The 24,712-nt window shown below is 37.2% G+C and overlaps 1 protein-coding gene across 3 annotated transcripts in view; it reads left to right on the top strand.

Annotated features, from left to right (window-relative positions):
- The window catches only part of Nck1 (NCK adaptor protein 1), a 52,906-nt gene that overhangs the window by 18,212 nt on the left and 9,982 nt on the right, over window positions 1-24,712 (top strand). For 2 of the 3 annotated variants that reach the window (XM_029481381.1, XM_021172607.2), the window contains exon 2: window positions 17,108-17,351. In XM_029481381.1, the coding sequence (XP_029337241.1) occupies window positions 17,126-17,351 (226 nt within the window). In that variant the 5' untranslated portion in view covers window positions 17,108-17,125. Of the gene's footprint in view, window positions 1-17,107; window positions 17,352-18,305; window positions 19,068-24,712 lie in introns of those variants that run through there. The other variant, XM_021172608.2, reaches the window with a different exon arrangement.

The raw sequence follows: 24,712 nt of genomic DNA, 5'->3' as shown, positions 1-24,712 counted from the left end.
TTACTTTGTAGACCAGGCTGGCCTCGAACTCAAAAATCCGCCTGCCTCTGCCTCCCGAGTGCTGGGATTAAAGGCGTGCGCCACCACACCCGGCTTAGATTTGTATTTTTTATTTGCTTTTTGAGATTTATGTATATTTAGAAAAATATAATTTTTTTTTAAAAAAGTAGGCAATATTCTTTTTGTTGTTGCTGTTGTTTTTGTTTTGTTTTGGGGTCAGGGTTTCTCTGTATAACAGCCCTGGCTGTTCTGGAACTCTCTTTGTAAACCAAGATGGCCTCAAACTCAGAGATTCAAGTCCTCTAGGAGCCAGGAGGAGGAGGAGGGAGTGGGGACTTAATGGAAAAGAGTTTTTCATACCAAGATGAAAAAGTAAAGGAGACCTACTCTTCTGCAGTATGAATATACGGTTTTATTTTTCTTCAGATCTCTAGCTCAGGCTGACTGTAACTCAGTGTAGCCCCTGGCCATAAACTCATGGCAGTCACTCCGCCTCTTCCAGGTATTGGATTATAGGCATGAGCCATGATGCTTTTTGGCTTAATCAGTCTTTTTTTTTTTTTTTTAATCTCTTTATTACCTTTTAAAAAATTATTTTACACAACAGCCAGAGAAATGTTTTTAAGATTTCTATATTAGGTTATGATTCGTTACTGAGTTCAACAAGCCACAAATCTTAGTGACAACACGGGATTTCATATTACTTTCAAATATCACTGTTGTCTGAGGTGTGTGTTGAGGTAACTTTGCTTCATGCACTTACTTAGAGACATAAGCTTTTCTATCTTTTTATGTTACCACCACAATCAGCAATGGCTTCTGATGTTGATTTGAAAAGGGAAATGTGATAGGAAGACTTAAGGTACTGGATTGGAAGTGGTATGTATCGCTTTTATCCATATTGTATTGGTCCTAGCCAAGTCATGTTTTCTTTGTAGAAATTTATGCATTTCTAAGAAATGTAGGATAGCAGTAAGCTGATGAAAGGAGCATAGATATTAATGAATGGTAGCAGTAGCTGTCGTGGTGGGTATTCAGTTATGACTTCTTCCCTTAAAATCCTTTTGAGCATATGTATATGTATTCTTGTGTGTGTGTGTCACACATACTAGTGCACACTTGTGCATGTGGAGGCCAGAGGCTGATGTTGGATAGTTTCCTTTATTGTTATCGTCCTTATTTATTTGAAGTGGGGTCTCTTACTGAACTAGAAGCTCACTGAATCAGTAGACTGGCTGGTCAGTAAACCAGAGATCCTTCTGTCTTCATGTCCTCAGAACCGAGAGGTTACAAATACACACTACTTTGTCCTTTTTTTTTTTTTTTTTTTTTTTTTTTTAAATATGGGTGCTGGGGTCTGAACTCAGATCTGTATTTATGTTTTGTGCATCTTACTGAATGAACCATTTCCCCAGCACCCAGTCTTCATCTTTTAATTCAAGCATTATATCTACAGGGGTATTATTGAAAGCTATAGTCTGAATCCTTTCTTGTTTGCTTGTTTGTTCACCTTAGAAGTTTGCTGCTTTTACTAAGTTAAGGATGTGTGATTCTTTGTTGCTGTACTTTTCTTGCCAGGAAGTTAGAGATGCTGAGCCATTTAGCATCTATAAGCTGGTGGCTGCTGAGGGGAGGTTTGGCCAGGCTAGTGGTGAGTAGGAACATTGGTACCTGAATTGCTCTTCTGAAGCCATAGCCCCATACAGTAGCTAGTTACTGGTGGAGGTAGCCCCAACATCTGTCAAGTATAGACCTGAGGTGGGATCTGAGAAATGTTTAGATGTGTAGTGGTGTGTACAGAGGCTTGGGGTTGTAAGCTCTGTCAGCAGTGATTGCTAACAGGCTGTCTTGTTCCTGAACTCCAGCTGAATGGTACCAAAAGCATTCACACTTGTAGCCAGGTAGAGTTCTGGTAACTGACCTGATGACTTGTTTGGTGAAGTGGACACTTTTTGCTCAGCAATATAGTCAACAAATTGTAAGGGCAGATTGCTTCAATATTGGCACAGTTCTTTCTCTCTTTCTTTCTTTCTTTCTTTCTTTCTTTCTTTCTTTCTTTCTTTCTTTTTTTTTTATTACGTATTTTCCTCAATTACATTTCCAATGCTATCCCAAAAGTCCCCCATATCCCACCCCCCCCACTTCCCTACCCACCCATTCCCATTCTTTTGGCCCTGGCATTCCCCTGTATTGGGGCATATAAAGTTTGCAAGTCCAATGGGCCTCTCTTTCCAGTGATGGCTGACTAGGCCATCTTTCCATACATATGCAGCTAGAGACAAGAGCTCCGGGGTACTGGTTAGTTCATATTGTTGTTCCAACTATAGGGTTGCAGATCCCTTTAGCTCCTTGGGTACTTTCTCTAGCTTCTCCATTGGGAGCCCTGTGATCCATCCAATAGCTGACAGTGAGCATCGACTTCTGTGTTTGGCCCCGGCATAGTCTCACAAGAGAGAGCTATATCTGGGTCCTTTCAGCAAAATTGGCACAGTTCTTAACCAAAAATATGTAGACCTGTGAACATCTGAGTCAATTCTGATGTCAACTAATTACAAATAGACTCAGAGTGAATACCATCCAGATACTTGAACTCAAATGACAGCAGTTTAACAATGGTGTGTGTGTGTGTGTGTGTGTGTGTGTGTGTATATAAGTGTGTAACAGAATTCCCACAATGTTTTTGGTTAGTTCTCTTGATTATATCACACAGATCCCATGTCACGTCTGCTTTTTTACCTTTTCTTGGTATTCACATTGCCTTTTTAAGTACTTCAGTGTGTTTGTTTTCTTTTGAATATTTTGATCTATTATTGGCTCCTAAAAGAGTCTCACAGAAAAATGGAGGGAGAATGAAGAGAGAGAGAGAGAGAGAGAGAGAGAGAGAGAGAGAGAGAGAGAGAGAATTCTTTAAATTTCCTTCAATCTGAGAAGGAAGGATTGACACTTGGGAGAAATGGAGTGTATGACTGCCAAGGTATTGAGCAGGTAGTCACTGCCCACAGAATGAGCTGAAATCAACTCAGATTAGCAATACCTTGTATTTCATAACTTTGCACTGAAGTTGCCTTGTACTGGTCTCTATTTAGGATTCCCTAAATAGATCAGACCAGACCATATTATGCTAGTCTAGGTTTGGAGACATTCTTGTGACTTCCTCTTTTGCCACCTTCCTAGAGTCTTCTCATGACTTTAGTTTCTCTCGTGTTGAAAGAGTTCTTATCTTTGTAGAGTTTTAAGGATCACAAAAATAAGTTCATTGTAACTCAAAGCAAATTCATTTGAAACTTCATTCAATTTAACTCTCAAGGCCACTTAGTAAATAGTAAAGGAAAAATTCATGTTTCCAGCTAACTTTTTCTAAAAGTGACAATTAGATTCTTCCAAATAGAAGCAAGTAGACTGGAACAGGGGGACTACTTAAAGGCTGCCTCATTATCTTAGTAAGCTGCTTTGCTCCTCACGTATATGGCCAGAATGCTGTTACTGTACATCCATTTGAGTCCTGTTAAGAGGATACAAGGGCAGTGAGTTGAGAGGGAGGTGACTGAATAGGGTTTATTAATCAAGATCATTGGCTTGGTCATACAGTAACTGGGTGGGATACAACAGGAAATTTCTAAGAAAGGCAAATGGAGGTGTCTGACAGAGGAGTGGTGCTGTGAAACGTGCTAGGATTTTAAAGTAATAATAGACCAGTTCCCTATACCTGTAATTAATAAGTCATAGAATGTATAGGTGTGTGTGTGTGTGTACATTGATGCTGGTGCTTGTGAAAACCAGAGGCGTTGGATCCCTTGGAGCTGATGTTATAGGCAAATGTTAGCCACATGATATGGGTGTTGGGAGCTAAACTCTGGTCCTTTGCAAGAATGATGTATGCTCTTAACTGTTGAGCTGTCTTGCCAATCCTGGAATTTATATTAAAAAGTGTTTTTTAGTAATTCTTTCAGAATTTCATACATTGTAATTTGAACATTTTCATCCCTCTTGCACATCTCCTCCCATACCCACAAGCCATATCCACCCAACTTTGTGTCTTCACCTTTTTATTTTTAAAACCCATGAAGTCATGTTAGTACTACCTATCTACTACCCTGGGTTATATGGCCTTCCACTGGCACTAGTTAGACCACCTAGGGCCGCATCCTTAAAACCAAAACCTCCCTCTCCTGGTAGCTGTCATTTACCAATAGTTCCTCAAGAGGGTTAGGACCTTGTGTCCCTCCCCCTCCACATTGAGATTTTGTTTGGCTTGAGCTTGTGCAGATCTTGTGCGTGTTGTTACGACTGCCATGAATTCATATGCAGCTGTCATATTGTGTCTGGAAAACCAGTTTCCTTGTATATTGCCTCTGGTTTTTGCAGTCTTTCTGTCCCCTCTTCTGCCATAACCCTTGAGCCTTGGTGAGATAGTAAGTCTGAGGTTGGGGTATCAGCAGAGTTCTCGAGAGCCTCCTCTTCTGTACGTTAACTTTCCTCCTGTCTTGGGCTTCTGGATGACTGCTCTCTCTTTAAGTGAACCAAACTTCTCTACAGGAACACCAGTCATACTGGATAAGGGCCTGTTGGTAAACTCATTGTACCTCATTTACATTCTTAAGCTACCCACATAGCCATATTCTAAGGTGCTGGGGCTTGGATTTCAACATACAATTTGTGTGTGTATATGTTGAGGATTGTCTCCAGCTTTACCATGTGAAATTTTAAGTAGAAGTAATTCAGTGTTCCTTGTTGGTAAATTTGTTTTTGTTTTGAGATGGATCTCTTTTAACTCATCCTGGCTTTAAACTAAGGATGATCTTGGATCCTCTGTCTCTACCTTCCCAGTTCTGGAACTACAGGCATGTGCTACTCCATCTGGTTTTATGTGGTGATGATGATTGAACTCAGCAGAGCTTCATGCTCTAGGCAGGCGATATACCCAGAGCTACATCCTTGACCCCTTCAGTTATTTTTAATCTCATTCAGAACACTTTAAAATGGATGTAGTCAACTGTGATTCTATTTTGTTTCTTAGCTATCTAGTAACCTAAGGATTAGGTAATAACTCTTTAACTAATAACTAATGTTTTATATTAATGCAATTCTTTGTTATACATTTTCACAGTGTGTGGTTGTAATTGTGTGGTTGTAATTTACTTTAGCAAGATTGTTTACTGTTTTAGTGGTTGCTCCTTTAGTTATTATAAATCATAATCCTCTCTTCAGATTGCAGAATTGGTATGTTCTTTTATTTATTGTTTCTTATGTGCATTGGTGTTATTGCCTGCATGTCTGCCTGTCTGTGTGTGAGAGGTGTCAGGACTGGAGTTACGGATAACTGAGAGCTGCCATGTAGAAGCTGGGTCCTTTCTGTGGAGGAGCAGCCCAAGAGTGTGTAATCTTGGGTAAGTTTATTTTAATTCAGAGAGGATAGAAAGTAAGATTTTGTGATGACTGACAACAATCATCATATAGGGAATGTGTTACTCTTGTGTTAGTCTAAGGCGTGTATAAAGGAGTTGAAGAAACAGGATTTTCACTAGAATTCCTTTTATTAGCAGAATACTTGATTTCTCTTCCTTTGTTTTCAGAACTTGGTTTGTTCTCCTAGTGTACATTTACTCAGTTAATATTTGTTGAATGAACAAGTGAATTTTATGTGCACAATACTCTTTTACTTTTTCATCTTTCTTGTTTTCTCATCTTGGTTATGTATCCAAAGTAATCATTCAAACCTGAATAAAATATGATAAAATTGTTCCCTATCTTTAAAAGAACCTAATCGTGCTGAGCATGGTGATACAGGTCTAAAATTTCTGCATTTGGGATTGGAGGTAGGAATATCAGTAGTTCAAAGCCAAGATCATCCTCACCTATATAGTGAGTTTTAAGGCCAGCCTGGGCTACATGTGATTACAACTGACCAAACAAACAATAAGAAAATAAAACCAAACCAAACTCAACAAAACAAGTTGATGTAATCCTCTATTTCTGATGTGCTTCTAGTTTTTGTTTTGTAAGTAGTAGAGTGTTTCATTAGTTTTATTAGTTAGAATATTTAGCAATATAAACTATGTGATGTTGTGGCTTAAAATGTTGATTATAGTAATCTTGTAAATTTCCTTCTCTTTATGCCTGCTGTGGCATATCAAAGTTATTGTTGATTTTTCTCCTTTCATAGTTCACTGTGAGATTGTAACCCATCTAAACTTCCTGACTTAGTTACTTGGGTACTGTTACTTAGCTGATCCTTATCAGAAACAGGAAATTGTCAAGTGATGAGTTAAAGCACAGCAGACTGTATGTGTAACTAGCATGGTAGATTTCCCTGTAGATGTCCCCCTCCCCCTCCCCCTGCCACTAGTTGTTTTCAGACAGGAACATCTAACTTGCCAAAAAAGGATCCCATTGCTTATGACCTATGTCAATGGCAAACATTTTCTCCTTCCACAGAGTTTCCTGGTTAGATGGTTTGATAGCCTTTCTTTGAAACAGGGTCTCATTGAGTAGCCCTGCCTGTCCTGGGACTTTCTATATAGTCCAGTTTGTCTTGATTTCAGAGATCTGCCTGTGTCTCTTTTGAGTACTGGGGTTAAGGGCATTTGAGATCACAAGTGACTGTTTTGACAAACTTAATATTAAGTGTTCTTAATTAATTTGTAGAAATAGGTGAAGTATAGATATTTGGTCTGATGTACTCATTGATTTAGATTTGTAGTTGACTAAGGGATCTATAAAGACAAGGCAATTTTATAATAGTAGGATGCTAGTTTCTCTTTTACTATGAATATTTAGTTGTCTCCAAATTTGATGGCTGTCACAAAAAGTATGAACAGTTGGAAGGTATATAAAATTTAGTGAGTATTGAATAACAATATAAGATTATGTATGTGGGAGACTGATTCTGTGTTTTAAGTCATCTTGGTAGCTGTTTGGTTCCATACTTACTTGATTTACAATGCAGTAAAGCCCTTTTTGGTGTAACTAAGTATTAAAATTACAAGCTAGTCAAAGAGACAGGCATAATCATATTGGAAAGAATAGGGGTCTAATGAAAAAAAAATCTCTCCTCAAAGTGCTTATAGCAGTCCAGTGTTAAACGGGAAAAGAAACACAGGCAAGGACTGGGGGTTTTCATTGTAGCAATCCAGGCCCTCTATGCTTCAGACCATTCGTTATCTGAGGTACAGACAGATAAAAGCTATGTGGTTGTTTTTGCTTTAAAATGTTTATTTAACCTATTGTTGAGTTCCAAGGTAAGTAAATTTGTGAGTGAGTGTGTTTGTGTGTGTGTGAGTGTGTGTGTGTGTGTGTGTGTGTGTGTGTGTGCTCCTCAGAAGCTGTCCTGAGGAGTTTGTGACAGCACCTTTTACCAATCTGGAATGCACTAATTGCACTAGGCTGGCTGACCCTGGAGATCTGCCTTTGTCTCTGCCTTCCCAGAGCTGGGATTACAAGTACACCACCATTTCCATTTCTGCCTTTTCTTTTTACATGGGTTCTGTGGTTTGAACTCAGGTCCTCATGTCTGCAGGAGGCAAACTGTGTTTAGAGCTCTCTCCCCTACTATATCATTTCTATGAGAATTGGCCCCATCATCCCCCCACCCCCTCATCCCAGATCCCTCTTAGAGCACTGTATTATCTAGTTAGCTGTTTATTGCTGTATTTGTACATAGATTCGGTTAAGGACACTTGGAAGCATGTAATTAAAAAGGAGCATGCTGGTGTCCTGGAAAGGAATTACAGTAGCAGAACACAGGAAGGCACCAACATTGGGACACAGCGAATAGCGCCACCTGGTGGAAGTATAGGTGAATGTTTAAGCGCTCCTTTCACGTGAATTTTCCTAGTTTTTGTTTTCTCTTGGGAGTGCTGAGAGTTCATTTCAATTTTGACTTTACTTCCCTCTTGCCAGTCATCCTGTGCTTTGAGCCCTCTTAGTAAGATAGGCATGTTCCTCTAGATAATCTTAACTCATGTTGTGTGGGGATGTGATATGGACAGTAGTATGTGTTTAAAAAAAAAAGCAAATTTTAGCTAAATTTGATAGATAGATGAGGTTTAGAAAACTTAGGCTAAGTTTAAGCAAAAGCTACTGCGTTGAACAGAGGGTGTAGCCAGGTGTGCATGCCTTTAATCCCAGCACTTGGGAGGCAGAGACAGAAAGCTCTCTGGAAATTCAAGGCAAACCTGGTCAGCGAAGCAAGAAGTACATAATAGAGAAACCCTGTCTCAGAACAAAACAAGAAATAATAGGCCATAGTTACAAGTTAATATTGAGAGTGCTGGAGAGATGGGTCAGAGGTTAAGAACACTGCCCTTCCAGTGCTGAGTTCAATTCCTGGCAACCACATGGTGGCTCACAACCATCTGTAATGGGATCCGATGCCCTCTTGTGGTGGGTCTGAAGGCAGCAACAGTGTACTCACATAAAATAAATACATCCTTTTTTAAAAATAAGTTTAGTTCTGTCAGAACATTTAAGAGAATTTGTTTAGAGTCCTTTTTTATGTAAACCAATGAATTACCATTGTGGGGGAAAGCATATCTTACATCTAAAATTTCAAAAAACAAATAGAAAGTAGGGAAGGAGCAGTCTTGAAAATTTCAAGTTAATTATTTCTTAGAATTTAATTTTCTGAGATTTTAATGATACAGAATTTGTAGAATTGCAATTTAGGAATTAAGTTGTATTTCTTTTCTTTCTTTTGTTTTTTTTTTTTTTAATAGAGATAACATCTTTAAAATTCCCTAGATAGATATCATGAAATGGAAAGTCTTTGGACACATTACTGTAAGAATCTTTGTTTATAAGCTAAGAATATATATATATATATATATATGCACATACATATACATGATTATAACTTTAAAGACATTTTATTTACTTTTAAGAATTTCATTTATAAATACTAATACAGTGGTTTTGTTTTTAAAAAATGTTTTTAATGTGTATGGGTATTTTACCTGCAGGTATGTCTTTGCACCATGGACTTGTTTGGTGCCTATGTAGGTCAGAAGGTGTAGGATCCTCCTGGGACTAGAGTTGTGACCCTCTGTGTGGGTTCTGGGACTTGAACCCAGATCCTCTGTAAGAATAAGTGCTCATAACTGATGAGCTATCCCTCCAGCCCTTATTTTGAAATGAGGGTGAATAAAGCAAATTTAGTTATATTCTACGCCAAGTTAAGAAACTCATGATTGGCTATTATATTGGATTCACCCAGCTTTTTAAAATAGTGACTGTTTATAACTTAAATTGCCCTTACACAAACTATTACCCTACCCTAGTTTTAAAAATTATGAGCAAATATAACCCCTAATTATTATAAAATTTCATTGATTTAGAGTTTCTCTAAATTATTGGTCTATGTTGGGTGAAAATGTATTTTAAGTAGTCTCTGTAGGGAGGTTTGCATCCTGATGCACATGACGTGGCATGTGTGGAGGTCAGAGGACGACTCTTGGGAATTGATTTCTCTTCTGCTCATTTAAGTAGTTATAGTTAGTAAGTTAGTTTGAGACAGGATCCTCTGTGTAGTTAAGTAGTTATAGTTAGTAAGTTAGTTTGAGACAGGATCCTCTGTGTGGTTCTGGCTAGTCTAGAACTTTTATTATGGTGACCTTCCTGCCTCTGTCTCCCACATGCTTTGATTATAGGCCAAACTCATGATGGGGGATGCACTATAGGAAAGATGAATCTAGTTTCTTCAGGAAAGAACATGGAAGAGTAAAGAAAAAGAATGGCAAAGAGACATAAAATATACTAGCTAAAGAGAATTTTGAAGGTTCAAGGCCAACCTGGGCAGCTTTACTGAGACCCTGTCTCAAAAGCTTTTAAACACACATTGATGTGGTTCATTGATAAAATATACTTTGTATGTGGGAGGCCCTGGATTCTAGTACCGCCATCACCACCACCAAAGAAAAAGTAAATGCATTTTAGTTTTGTTGATTTTTACTTTACCTGGTTATTTATGTGTATACATTTGAAAATATTGCTACTAAGTGTTATAGGTTTCACCAGACTATTTTAAGCTTCTGACCCTCAAAAAAAAAAAAAACCTGTAAGATAATGAATTTGTGTTTTCTAAAATTACTAAATGTTAACTAGTTACAGCAGCAATACACTAGGTGCTAAATGTGCTAATTTTTTGTTTTATGTTTGAACTTTATTTTGAGATAATTCTAAATCCATGTGTAATGTAAGAAACCTTAGAATTTACTGAAAGACCAAGTTATTCTAGTGGTAACATCTGGCAGAATTATAGTACAGTATCACAATCAGAATATTAATGTTGACACAGTCAACAAACAGTGTATTTCTTTTATAAAGAAAAAAAATCTGCCATGTTGCTGATTTGTCGCTGCTGTGATTTCTAAGCCCCTCAAAAGTCTGTGTGTTAAAAGTCTTGCTTTCTTGCCAGGTGGTGGTGGCCCACGCCTTTAATCCCAGCACTTGGGAGGCAGAGGCAGGTGGATTTCTGAGTTCGAGGCCAGCCTGGTCTACAGAGTGAGTTCCAGGACAGCCAGAGGCTACACAGAGAAACCCTGTCTTGGAAAACCAAAAAAAAAAAAAAAAAAAAAGAAGGCTTGCTTCCTAGCCCTTGGTGCTTGGGAAGTGATGGGCCCTTGAAGTGCTGAGGCCTAGGGAGAGATCTTTGGGTCATTTTGAGGCTGGAGGGAGGATATGTTCTCTCAGAGGCTTAGCTCCCTTCCTTTCTCTTTTGCTTCTTAACCATAAAATAAGTGGCTCTGTTCCTTCATGGCACCAATACTAGCTAATTATGGGCTAACTCAAAATTGTGAGCCAAGATGTTTAAGCTCAACATAAGTTATCTCAGTTTTTTGTTTGTTTGTTTGTTTTTAGTGGTCAGAGAAAGCTCTGACTAACAAAACCATCGTACCCACAATTCTCCTATTCCCATTTTCTCCTTTTTAAAAAAAATTAAAAAAAAATGTTATGTGCGTTGGTGTTACTTGCACATATGTCTGTGTGAGGGTGTATGGTCCTCTGGAGCTGGAGTTAATAGACAGTGGTGAGTTGCCATGTACGTGCTAGGAATTAAACCCAAGTCCTTTGGAAGGGAATCAGTGCTCTTAACTGCTGAGCCATCTCTCCAGCCCCCTTCCCATTCTCTCATTAGCTTTGGTAATTTCTCTCTAGTCACTAGCTCTAGTTCTGTAACACATCATTCTAAGAATTTTATGTAAATGGAGTCAGAGTTAGCAGTCATCATTATTGGCTTTTTTCTACTCCATGTAATTCCCTTAGAACTTTATCCAGGTTTTGAGGATCAGTCTTGCTCACTTTGGTATGGCCTTACTAGTTTTTTAAGGCAGTCATTTGTTAAAGGATATTTGTATGGCTCTTTTTGAATATTGGATAAAGGCTTGGTACAAACTTTTGAACGCAAGTTTTATTTGTTTTATTGAAACACTCAGGATGGGAAGAGTATGTGCTGGTTGCATGTTTAGTGTTAGTAGAAACTGACAGTCTTCTATCACATCTGTAGCATTTTATTTTTTATCAGCTTCATATTAATGAGCCAGTTTCAGCATACTTATGTAAGCATTTCGTATTATTAGTTTTGTAAGTAACTGTTTTGATAGGTATATTATGTAGTGGCATCTTAATGTGACTTTAATAGCTAATAAATATCTTCTTAGGTTCTGATGCCACCTGTACAGATTCTTCAGTGGATGAATTGTTACACACACACACACACACACACACACACCTTCTTTTTTTGACAGTATCTTCCTGTTTAGCTCTGTCTGGCTAGTCTAGAATTTGCTATGTAGATTCTGGTCTATTTCATCATGACACCTGTTTCTCTTGAAGATTTCTTCTTTGACATGCGGATTATTCAGAATTGTATTGTTTATCTTCTTCATCAAGGAAGAAGATCATCTTTCCTATTATCTGTATTAGTTTGGTGGTGTTTTTTTAGTGTTGGTGTTTTTGCTAAAATAAATAGTTAAAGCTTAGGCAGTTTATAAAGAAAAGATGTTTATTTAACTCTTTGTTTTAGAAGCTGAAAGAATAAATTTATACAGCCCCATTGGTTTTTACTGTAGACTCCCACTGGCCATAACCCATGGCAAATGATGTGGTCAGGAGTGTGTGCCAGAGGAGCACAAGGTAAACTGAAGGCAAAAGGATCTATGTACCAGAGCCGCTTGCTTTAGGACTTCATGGGAGTTCCTTTGAGGACACATTAGAACTCCATTAATCTCTTCCGAGGGCTGCACATCTGACATAATTATCTTTTACTAGGCCCCAACACTTCCAGTTCCATTACCTTCTAGTACTTTCATATTAGAGACTAAGCCTTTTTGAACCCTTAAAAGATAAATTACTTTGCCACATACTTTCTGCTACTGATTTCTAGTGTGATTCTGTTGTCCAATTACTGTGTGATTCAGTTTATTAAAATTTGTTGGGTTTTGTTGTGGCTTAAGCTATGGTTTATCTTTCTATCTGTTCCCTGGCACATGTTGAAGCATATGTATTTTGATATTTGGTGGGCAGAGGATTCTATAAATGTTGGTTTATTGTTCCTTCGTGGTTGAGCATGTTGTGTAGGTCTTTGCCTGCCTGTGTGAGATGCTCTAGCTGTGTTCCTTTCTCTTTTCAGGGTTGGTTTATTTTTGTGCTGAAGATTGAACCCATTCTACACATGGTTGTTAGGTGTCAGCTTTGGTAGAGAGAGGGGTTTCCAGTCTCTCTGATATTTTTAATGCCCCATTCTCTCTCCTACTCTCCTGACACAGTGTCTAGGAATTTCACTTTACTTAACAAAAGGACAGAACTCCCTAGTAGTAAAAGTTCCTGATTAGGTAGAAACCTGGGACCATTTCCCCTAAAGGACAGACACCCCAGTGTCAGTTATTCATTAAATAACTTAACTCTAACATGATTTGCAGTGCTACTCCTCATACAAAAGCCTTGTATTTTTGAATGCTTTTATACAATAAAAGTTTCTTAACTGACTTGTCTGATTAGGCCCGTCCATTTCTGTTAATGAAGAGGATAATGGGATACCTTTGGTACAGTTCTGTTCCCATGAATTAAATCTGCTTACTGAAAGTTTAAGAACCTTTATTTATTAAATAAACAAATAGTGCTAAAGAAGGCTATTTTGTGAAAACCAAATTGATTGCTTTAGAAAGATTTATCAAAGAAAGTTGCTTAAATCACTTTCTTTTGAATTAGTTGGTCTGTGTGAAACATTTAGATGTTTGGGAGAAGGAAAAATAGAAATATAGACAAATCTCTTCAATGTTTAGATCACCAGTAATTTGAAGTACTCTACTTTTTAAAAACCTAATAAATTAAAACTTACTTGTATACTGGGAATAAAGACTTCTAAACGTTAAGTGTAAGCGACTGTGTGTTAGTTGTATTGATTTATATGTTTCTGCTTCAATATTGTCTTAAATTACTTTAGCATTTTTAAGCACATTGTGATAACTGGTAACCTACCTATAATGTGACCTAACTGAAAATAACAGTAAAAGAATGACCTAAATTGCCTGAGACAATGGACAGTCTTCCCATTACTAACGCCAGGGACCTGGAGGTTCAAAGGGTGGCATGTGCAGTTGGTTGTTTGTTTTTAAATCAGCTCTGGCTCATTTCCAAGCAACTGTCTTTCTTTTTTTTTTTTTTTTNNTTTTTAATNTTTTTNTTACATATTTTCCTCAATTACATTTCCAATGCTAACCCAAAAGTCCCCCATAGCGCCCCCCACTTCCCTACCCACCCCTTCCCATTCTATTGGCCCTGGCATTCCCCTATATTGGGGCATATAAAGTTTGCAAGTCCAATGGGCCTCTCTTTCCATTGATGGCCGACTAGGCCATCTTTCGATACATATGCAGCTAGAGACAAGAGCTCCAGGGTTCTGGTTAGTACATCATGTTGTTCCAACAATAGGGTTGCAGATCCCTTTAGCTCCTTGGGTACTTTCTCTAGCTTCTCCATGCAACTGTCTTTCTACTTTCTGTCAGCTTCATCCTCCAGCTGGTAAGATGGTCCCCTCTCATCCTGAAACAATTTCTTTTTGTTTCTCAAGAGCCATTCACCCTTTCTCTGAAGGCTCTCTTCCTTTCATTTAATTGGCCTTAAAAGTTCAATATGTGAATCTGATACCCTGATGGAGCTTTGATTAATCCAGTTGCTTGAAGCTAAAGTTAGTCTCCCAAGCTGTATTGCTAAAAATAACAATAGGTTCTAATAGAAGGGTAATCCAAGTATGCTCCAAACAGGAGACATTAAATTCTGGAATATATAGTCTGTCAGCACATAATATTTTTCCAAATATTCATCATTAGTTTTACACACTTTTCTAGAAAAAAAATTCAAGTATCAAAATAAAATCCATTAAGCTTGTATAAATTAGGTGTGGTGTATAAGGGAGAAGCCATAGTTCTTTAGCCTATCTTTGAAAAATATCCCCGCTTCTAGTTTTTCAGTGTTTCAGAAAGCTGGTTGCTCATTGTAAAATCTCTCTCTCTCTCTCTCTCTCTCTCTCTCTCTCTCTCTCTCTGTCTGTATGTCAGAGGTTGAGTTGACAACTACATGCCTTCTCTAATAGCTCTCTACCTATTTAAGAATTTAAGAAAAGGTTTCTCACTGAACCTAGCTAGGCTGGTAGATGGGCTGGCATTAAATTCTGGAATGCTACCTCCTAGGACTTGTCTGTGCCCAACTCTGGGATCACAGTGGTGTGCTGCTACATCTGGCGTTCTTGGGTATCGAATTCTTCCCCCGGTTTGCATAGCACGCACATTAGCACCTCCTCAGCTTTTATTCTAACTTAAATCACATCATATGTCAGTAATAATTTAGATTCTTTGTGCTTAAGTAATTTCAGACTGTCAACTTGCAATAATACAAGTAGCGTCCCCTCACCCCCTCCCCCAAATTTCTCTGCTCATCTATGTTTTTCTCATGATGGCTATCAAACCCTTGAGGCCTTGTGCATTCTGGGCAGGAATACTACCACCTTCTAGTTCATCAGTGTTTCTTACACTGTTGTCTCTTACACGCCATCTTGTCTCTTTTTCTTCTTTTTAAAAGCATTTTGTTGACTTAAGTGGTTCCCTTACAAAGCATAAAACAATGTGTGGCAGATTTTGAGGCTTTTGCAAATCCTTTGTCTGTATCTATCTTGTTGACATACTTATGCAAAAGGATGTTGAATTCTGGATTAAAGTACTTACTTCATTTTTGAGAAAACAGACATGGTAGTCAATACCCAAAATAAAAGGCTGAATTTATTTGCTTGCTTCATGAGGCATATCTGCTTTTATGAAACAAGTCTCTCTGAAGATAGCAGAGTGAGATCAAGTCTAAACTTAAGTTTCAGGACAGTGTTTGCTTATATATATACTTTTTTAATTTTAAAATAATGCATGTAAGCTAGGCAGTGGTGGCTCATGCCTTTAATCCTTGCACTCAGAAGGCAGAGGCAGGTAGATCTATGGCATTGAAGCCAGCCTGGCCTACAAGAGTGAGTTCCAGGATAGCCAGGGTTACACAGAGAAACAGTGCCTCAAAATACAAAACAAACCAACAATTCAACTAACTCATTCAATTATATTTTTTTATTTTTCATAGAGTTTGATCATTGTATTTTATTGTCCTCAGATTTATTTATAAAGTTGTTTGTGTCACTATTCCCTTTGACTGTTTACAGTATACAGTTGCGGTTCCAAGTATTTGCATGTTCTTTTTCTTTTTCTTAATATTTCCAGAATTGTCATTTTAATTAGAGAGTGGCTTAGAGATTTATCTCCTGAGTGTTAAGTGGCTATGGCTAACAGCCCCAACTTTAACTAAACATCTCCTTCATAAATTCTTTTGCCAGTTACATGAAAGTTTACAATAATTTTTAAGCCAGTTTATAAAGTAATGGGCTTCATTATTCCAGTTTAAATATTTATTTTTAATATTTTTAATTTATTTAGTGTGTGTGTATAAGAGAGAAGAACTATAAAGAGGAGAGAAGAGATGGAGTTACAAGGGGTTGTTAAAATGGGTTGCTAGTTGCCTGAGGTAGGGAGTCGGAACCAAATCTTGGTTCTCTGAAAGACTGGGAAGTACTTTAATAGCTGAGCCATTGCTCCTGCCTTTATTACTTCATTTTTCATACACATTTATCAGTTATACTTGGTTCTCAGTCCAGAGAACAGTATAAAAGGAGAGAGATGTTTCTGAGATCTGAGATGTTGTCTAGGCCTCAGAGCCTCAGAGTTGTGATGCTACGACCTCAGCCTCCAACTGCTGAACTTACACTAAGACTGTGTTTAGCCTCACACTGATGATTGTTATGTGTCCCATATATGTTCTTTTGTTTAGAAGTAACATTTTATATATGCCGATTATATCTCACTAATACAATGTTATTTTATAACCTTGGTGCTTTGTCTCCTTGATTGCTTTGTTATTGAGATAAATATGTTAAAAATTATCCCTTATAATAATGAATCTGTTATTTTCTCCTGTAGTTATACCAATATATTTTAATTTTGTACTTTATAACTTATATGGGAAGGCAGAAGTGTTCAGAAAGCATCTGTTATTTGTTGTATACAAGTTTGATTTTATCTACTTTAAGAGGAATGTTCAGTTGTTTGTAGAGTGAATTTCATTGCTAACGGTGGTTTTAAATATAAGTTAGTTTATATAATACCAAATAGGAACAAGTGCTTTTTAAAAATTAGTACTTGTCTGTTAGCATTTTTCATATCACTTTTAACTTTTTGATACTCTTAAATTTATTTCTTTTTATAGTATTGGGAATTGAGCTCAAAACTGTGCACGGGCTCCGAGTATCTACTACTGAATTGCATAGTGCCCCGCCCGTCTCCTGTTTTGTATATTAGTTTTGAGACAGGGCCTTACTCTGTAGCTTATTCTAGCTTCAAACTTAGTATGTAGCCAAGGCTAGCCTCAGACTTATGAAAGTCCTCTTGCCTCAGCCTTTTGAGTGTTAGGTTTGCTGGTATGAGTCATAATTCCTGGCCTCTTAAATGTTTAAGCATGTCTTTCTGGACAAGCATGTAGACAGTTACACTTCAGCACCATTTAAAACATGTTCTGTGTGTTACAGTGTTGACGCTGCTGAAAGATGGCTGAAGAAGTGGTGGTGGTGGCCAAATTTGATTACGTGGCACAGCAGGAACAAGAGCTGGATATCAAGAAGAATGAGAGATTATGGCTCCTGGATGACTCTAAATCCTGGTGGCGAGTTCGAAATTCAATGAATAAAACAGGTTTTGTCCCTTCTAACTATGTGGAAAGAAAGAACAGTGCTCGGAAAGCATCTATTGTTAAAAACCTGAAGGACACCTTAGGTAAGCTGTCTCTTAGTGAAGGGGAAGCAACAGCTTTCATTTTAGATCGTAGGTTTTTGGCTTTTTTTTTTTTTTTTTTTTTTTTTAAGATTTATTTATTTTATGTATATAAGTACCAGAAGAGGGCATCAGACCCCATTACAGGTGGTTGTGAGCTACCATGTGGTTGCTGGGAATTGAACTCAGGACCTCTGGAAGAGCAGTCAGTACTCTTAACTTCTGAGCTATCTCTCCAGCCCAACTTTGACCTCGTTACAACAGCTCCTGTGGAGTTTCGATTTGCAGAAAGTTTGCCACTAGTAGAGAATGGAAAAAATGCCTGGCATTCAGACTTGGTTCCTTTGTATCCTGGTAACTTATGTTATGTGGCACATTATTGAACTTTTTTGACATGAATGAATCTCACTTAAAAAACAAATCATTTTATTTTATTCTAACTGAAGAGAGTTTTATACCAGTGGGTTATTGCTGTATATTCGCATCTATAGGATTGGTCACTTTGCAATTTTGTTGACGTCTTTCTTTCTCTAACTCTGTGTGTTTGGTTCAGATTTTTGCTGGCCTTTATTAAGGCCAGAGATAGGGGGAACCTACTTCTCTCTGGCCTTGGTTAAACTGAAGGAAGGAAGTATGTAGGATGGAGACTCGCCTCCTCCCTTTCCTTAAGTTATCTTTCCTTAATGGACAGGAAGGAATTGGGAGGGACAGAAATTTAATTGTGGTGTTCAAGGAGACAGATGTGTAATTGCTTAATAATTCTTTGCCTGTTTGTAAAAAAAGAGGGAAACAGTTTTTTTGTGGACAGTTTGGGACTAAATGTAGCACAACTGACATACTATTATTAAATAGTATTTAAAAATTTCAATGCATACTTAATAGTTTAGTATTTTAATACTTATTAGCGATATAAGGTAAATGTTTCTTCTTTTAAACTATTTTAAGCTGCAAAAGCTAAAATATAGTAAAAAGAACTTCCTAAAGTATTGGGTTTTCAGTTTCTACAGTATTTCTGGTATATCCAACATTTTAATTAATCTGCAGTTATCATGGCATTTGACAGACCAGTTAACTTATCTCTTAATTTTGAGAAACATCAGTTAACTGTACTCAGAATATTACAGTTATAGTTGTCTTCATTCCCCAGAGTTTGGGAATACTGTATTAAATTAGTGGTCACATCTAAATGATATGAATCTAGGTTTTGTATTCAAATATCTAACCTCCCCTTTTCCCAGAATTTCTGCAACCCATTTTGATACCTTAAAACTCATATAATTTAATGAATTTGTTTCACAATAGCTGTGCTAGTAGAGGCATTGTTTGGAAGTCAAGGAAAAGGAGGAAATGCAGGAAATGAAGAATGTATGCATTCATTTTTAACTATTAGAAACATACTAGCTTTAATATTTTCTGTTACAATGAGTGAATTACAACTCCTGTTTTTGCTGCTGCCCTGAGTTACTTGTTCCACAGGTTACTTTATGGCTTAAGGGGAGAAAACAGTATTGGAAAAAGAGAAGCCTCAGTTTTGAAAACTTTTCTATTGCTTGGGTGTGGGCCAGGTCACATGGATTGGGTGTGGGAAGTTTCAGTGTTACAGAGCAGACCAGGAAGCTCACTGAAAATTATCCCGGAGCTGTGTCAACAAACTTTGAAAAGAGAACACAGAATTTTTATTCAAAATGGATTGGTTAAACATCTTTAAAGATTTTTTCAGTAAGTTATTTTGTTTATTAAGTCTGTAGTTTTCTTGTTCCAGATTTTGAATTGGATTTTATTTTCTTTGTGAATTAAGAGGGAAACTTTATGGAAAGAACTCAGTGGGTTTATGTAAGCTGGTACTTTATGCTGTTTGTGAAATAGAAGGTAAATGGCGGTGATATTTTCACTGCTGTTAGTTTGATCTGGTAAATTATTTAAAAGTGTTTCATTGTGAATGCTTAGCAAATAGGGAGAGGATATACATGATTTGGATGAGAAGTAGAAAGTTGTACCACACACAGGCATTTGAAGTAAAGTAAGTCAGTTGTGGACAAATTTGTTTACTCTCAACCTTTGAGGTAACATAATAGGGGTTTTTTTGGTTTTATTTTGGTTTGGTTTTTGTTGTTTTGTTTACTGAATTTTACTTAAGCCTTGTTGGAATAATGTCAAGATAACATTTAATAAGAGCTCTAGTAAACTACAAGTACTGACTTAGAAGTAAACCACTATGCTAGCTTGGCTCTGCTGGTAGCATGGTTACGATAATTGTGTGCTTGATTGTATCTCTTTGAATATTTGCTAAGTGTCTTTACAAAAGTGAAGAGAGAAATTATTCTAGAAGTCTCTTAATAGTCAAAAAGCCTAAGGAAACAGTGATCTGATGAGAGATTCCAAGAGAAAGGCAAAGGCAAGGAGTAAGCCCTGTGGAAGAGAATGTGGCCATTGCAATGTGTGGGCTTTTGTCTCCTCCTTATCTTTGATGGCTGACCGATTCCTGCATTCTCCCTTCTAACTCCTATTTACTTTTTAGAGAACAAATACATTTTTAGATCTTTGAGATTCCAGTTTTAAGCTAATTTTCTTTTACACATTTGTATGTATGTGTGTGTACAAGCCTATGTGCATGTGGGTACATGTTATAGAGGCCGAAAGCTAACCTCAGGTGCCATCCTCCGGAGCACCGGCCACCTCTTTCCAGGGAGACAAGTTCTCTCATTGGTTTGGAGCTCATAATTGGGCTGCCAACCACACCCCAGCAACGTCTGTCTCTGTTTCCTCAGCTCAGGGATTATAAAATTGGGTTAACACACTTGGCATTTTTTTACCTGGGTTCTGGGTAAAAAATGAGGTTATTGTGCTTGTGGGGCAGGTAGTTACTAACTGAGGCTCCCCTCAGCTCTTTATTCATTAATTTATGAACACATTTTTATAGAGAATCTAATGCAAGCCTTATAAAAACCAGCTCGATGGTTTGGCAAGATTGTTCAGCACTTGTCATCAAGCCGGAAAACCCATATGATCCCTAGAACTGCATGGTAGAAGGAAAGAACTGATTTCTACAAACTGTTCTCTTACTTCAGCATATTCATGTACACATACATACACGTACACATACCAAAATAAATGAACAAATAATGTAATAAAATAATTTTTAAAAATTTGTATGAAATATTAACTCTTGCAGAATCTGCTAGGAAGTTAGATGATCGTTTCTATCTAGGGTTTCTATCTAGGTGTGGTCATGAGTGGTTTTTTGGCTTTTTTTTTTTTTTTCCTGAGACAGGGTTACTCAGTGTGTTCCTGGATGTCTTAGAACTCACTGGCCTCAAACTCACAGAGATCTGCCTGTCTCTGCCTCCCAAGTACTAGAATTAAAGGCATGTACCACCATGCTCGGCATGAGTGGTAATTATTAATAAACCAAAAAATATATTAAAAGATGATGCATATAAAGCATATTCAGTCCTGACTGTATCTGTAGTCCAAGGGCTGAGATTTTATAGTTTTGTAAGCAAACTATTCCTTTCCTCAGTCCCTATAATATGGATGTTTATTCTGCTAGCAACCTTGTCAGAGTAGAGACAGGTCACTCACTCACTGAGTTCTGAATGGACTTGAAAAATAGAGAAAACAGGGTTATATGTTCTTCATTTGATAGTCAGGATACTTCGAAAACAAAAAATTACAATATTTGTCATTTTAGATAAAATAATTATAATCTGTGATTTATTTCATGTAGACAGATGAAGAGATGAAGTGCAAAATGGTCTGTAATGAGTAGAATAGTATATATTTGTATTTATAATAAATTAGTTCTACTCTCAAATAAACTATGTATTAGCTTTGTAGTCTTAATACATAGCTAAACTTTTTTTATTTCCTGTTTGGGAAAAATCAACTGTTGGGCAAGACCAGATGATCCTGGAAAGTACCTTCCAGCTCTACAAGTCTGACAGTCTTGGCATACAAGTACATGGTCTTGTGTGTGTCATGGGAATCGGGGGAAGTCCACAAGGGAGAAACAGGTTTGAAGAAGTGAGAACAGAAGAACAGAGTGAGACGATAACTCAGGGAGGAATTAGAAGCGGCAATACTTTCTCTGAACCCATTCTGTTGAGCATTTACTTAGTGATTCAATGAAAGAGAGCTAGTATTGGAAGCAAAACCTAATAAAAAATTGAAAAGATTGATAAAAGTCAGCCTGGGAATGGCTGACACAAAGAAAAAAATTTAGTAAGAGCTGCTGTGGTTGTGTAGGTGCAGAACTCCATGGTGGCCTTGATTCAAGTCTTAGAGTTACAGTTACTCAGGTGAGGGCCTGCAGCAGCTTTCTTACATATATTCTGGCCAGCTAAACGTGGCAGTTTGCTTACTTGGTATCTGATGCTTTCAGACTCTGACATTAAGTTTATTAAGGGATATGAAAGTAGTTTATATAAGGTAGAGTTATTGGTACAAAGATTTGCCTGAGAAAGAATAACACTATCATAGAGAGATTGAGTTAATCTTTTTCTTTAAGTAAGGTTTCACTTTGTAGAACAGCTTGGCCTCACATTCAGAAATCTGCCTGCTTCTGCCTCTGGAGGACTGAGATTAAAGGAATTTACCGCCATATTCAGTTGGTTCTTAAAAGCTTTTGAGGAAGTTATAATGCATTGTTCTTGTTAAAAACATTGCTATAAGGAGTTAGAGATGGCTCAGTGGATGAGCCCACTGACTACTCTTCCAGAGGTCCTGGATTCCATTTTTAGCACCCACATGATGGCTCATAACCTTTTATAACTAGTCCCATGGGATCTGTTGTTTCCTTGTGGTATGCAGGCATACATGTAGACAAAAACAAAACAAAACCCCACATAGACATTAAATAAGTAAATAATCTTTAGCCAGATAAGGTGGTACAAACCTTTTAATCCCAGAACCTGGGAGGTAGAGGCAGGCAGATTTCTGAGTTTGAGGCCAACCTGATCTACAGAAGAGTTCTAGAGCAGTCAGAACTACCTAGTGAGACCCTGTGTCGACTCCCTCTCCCTACTCCCCAAACATACATAAAATTTCTAGAGAAGACCATATAGACAGAAGCTATACAAACATTTTTAAAGTAACAACAACAACAAATATGACTGCTTCAGGGTTATGTCCCTCCTCAGTGTATACATGTGACTGTTTCCCTCCCAACCCTGGCCAGAGTGGTCCAACTGTGTCATGATAATAAAGGCTTATATAATTCTGAAAAATAACCAAAAAACTGACAACTGTTATCTATTGAGTGCCTACTATGTGCTGTGTATTATCCTAAGCACTAATATATACACTTAAAAAAACTCTACAAAACTTTGTAATATAGGTATATACATATCAATATTTTATAAAGGCACTGAAGTTTAAAAATTAAATAACTTGTTTAAATTAAATAAGATGACAAGGGAAAAATATAAATTTAAGTCTTTTAAGTTTTCATAGTAGACCCTTTAAGACTTACAATCAGAATAAAAGTAGCAATGGAATAAAATAATTTGGGGGAAAAAAAAACTAATTGAAGGTAGGATGATTGTGGTGAACTAAAATGCTAGATCAAGATGTGCTATGAATGTAGTGGGGTTTTTGTTTGTTTTTAAAACAAACAGAATCTCACTATGTTGCCAAAGCTGTTTTGGATTCCTTGGTTCATTCAATCCTCCTTAATAACTGAGACTATGAGACCATGAGCTACCGTGTATCAGCTGTGACTCCCAGAATTTATAGGTTGAAACCTAACCATCAATAGAATGTTATTAAGATGTGGAAGATCTTTAGGTAGTGATTATTAAGGCAAAAACCTTCATGAATTAGATTAGTGCCATTGTGTAAAACATTTGCAAGCTTCCTTATTTATCTCTTACACCATGTGAGTACTGAATTCTAAGAAGTAAAAACCTCATTAATTTAGTCTTTAGCTTGGACTTCCAGCTTCCAGAACTATGAGAAACAAATAGTGGTTAACTGTAAGCTGTGTGGCTTATGTATTGTAATAAGCAGCCTGAACAAAGAAAAATAGGAGGACTTTTGGGGGGAAAAGTAATATTGATTCTGAAGCTGATCTAAAAGAAAGGATCTAATCCTTAATAATTATCACATAAATGATTAAGTGACTTAATACTTTAAAAATTATTTTTTGTAAAATATTTTTGTATTAACCTTTGTTGATAGCAGATTGTAATGTCCATTTTCTGGTAATAGAAACAAAGTTGTAAAGCAGGAAAATACAACCTACTGTTACACATACATTCCTTTAGAAAAATTTATTACAGTTATTTATTGTGTGTGCACACCATGCACGTGCACATGAGCACAGATATGTAGGTTAGAAAACAACTATGGATGCTTGTTTCCCCATTCCATCATGCGGGATCAAACATAGGGTCATTAGGATTGGTAGGAAGTACTTTCACTCACAGAGCCATTTGCCTACGTTTGTTCTTTTCTCTGGTAAAGATTAATGGAACATTTAATATAGGCGAGGCACTGGGGATAGAGAGTGGGGAAAAGCAGGATGCTTGGCCTTTATTTAGCATTAGGGTGAAAATAAAAAAAAAAAAACTGTAATAGTAAAAGGAGAAACACATAGACTCTTTGGGGGAGAGGAAAGGAAATCTTCAGTGAGCAAATACATATCTCTGCCAAGTTTTGAAGAATAGATGGGAGTGTTCTAGTGGTTATAGGAAATTTGTTCTGGCTGTGGTATGTTATAGTAGTAGTTGGAGAGGAGGAGGTATGTTGTTGAAGACATGTTCACAGAGATATGGAGAGCCTCTAGTGTATGGAAACTGTACCATGCCCTTACTTACATTTCTTCCTTTAAATATTTCTCATCTCCAGATTAATGCAGATTGTTTTTAATGTGTTCTCACTTGAGATATTAGTTGTTGGATTTTTGCAGAAATTCTTTATTTTCTAGTAATATGTAATCAGAATGCATATGTAATTGGAATATCTATAACTAGTTATAGATATTTTCTTTAGGATTAAAAGTCATTTGGATTAAGAATTTAATTTTCAGTGAAAAGTTTAAATATTTTATTTCACTGTACTGTTTACGCTGTATGTCCGCTCCAGATACAGTTTTCGATTTTACAGTGCATGCAAAAGATTAGTAAACCATGAACACTCCTCACTGAAAGCTACGCCTTGTATTTGATTTAAAAACAAAATAAAACAAAAAACTCAGAAAAAAAAAAACTATTATGCAGTTAACTTGTGAAGTACAAGATCCGGGGATGTTTTAACAAGAAGTGCTGGCTGGGTGAGATGGCTCAGTGGGTAAGAGCACCCGACTGCTCTTCCAAAGGTCCAGAGTTCAAATCCCAGCAACCACATGGTGGCTCACAACCATCCGC

The sequence above is a fragment of the Mus caroli genome, chromosome 9 (genome assembly GCF_900094665.2).
Source record: "Mus caroli chromosome 9, CAROLI_EIJ_v1.1, whole genome shotgun sequence".
In the NCBI taxonomy this organism is placed as follows: Eukaryota; Metazoa; Chordata; class Mammalia; order Rodentia; family Muridae; genus Mus; species Mus caroli.
Note: the sequence above shows the minus strand (reverse complement) of the source record. Positions and strands in the feature narration are given on the sequence as shown.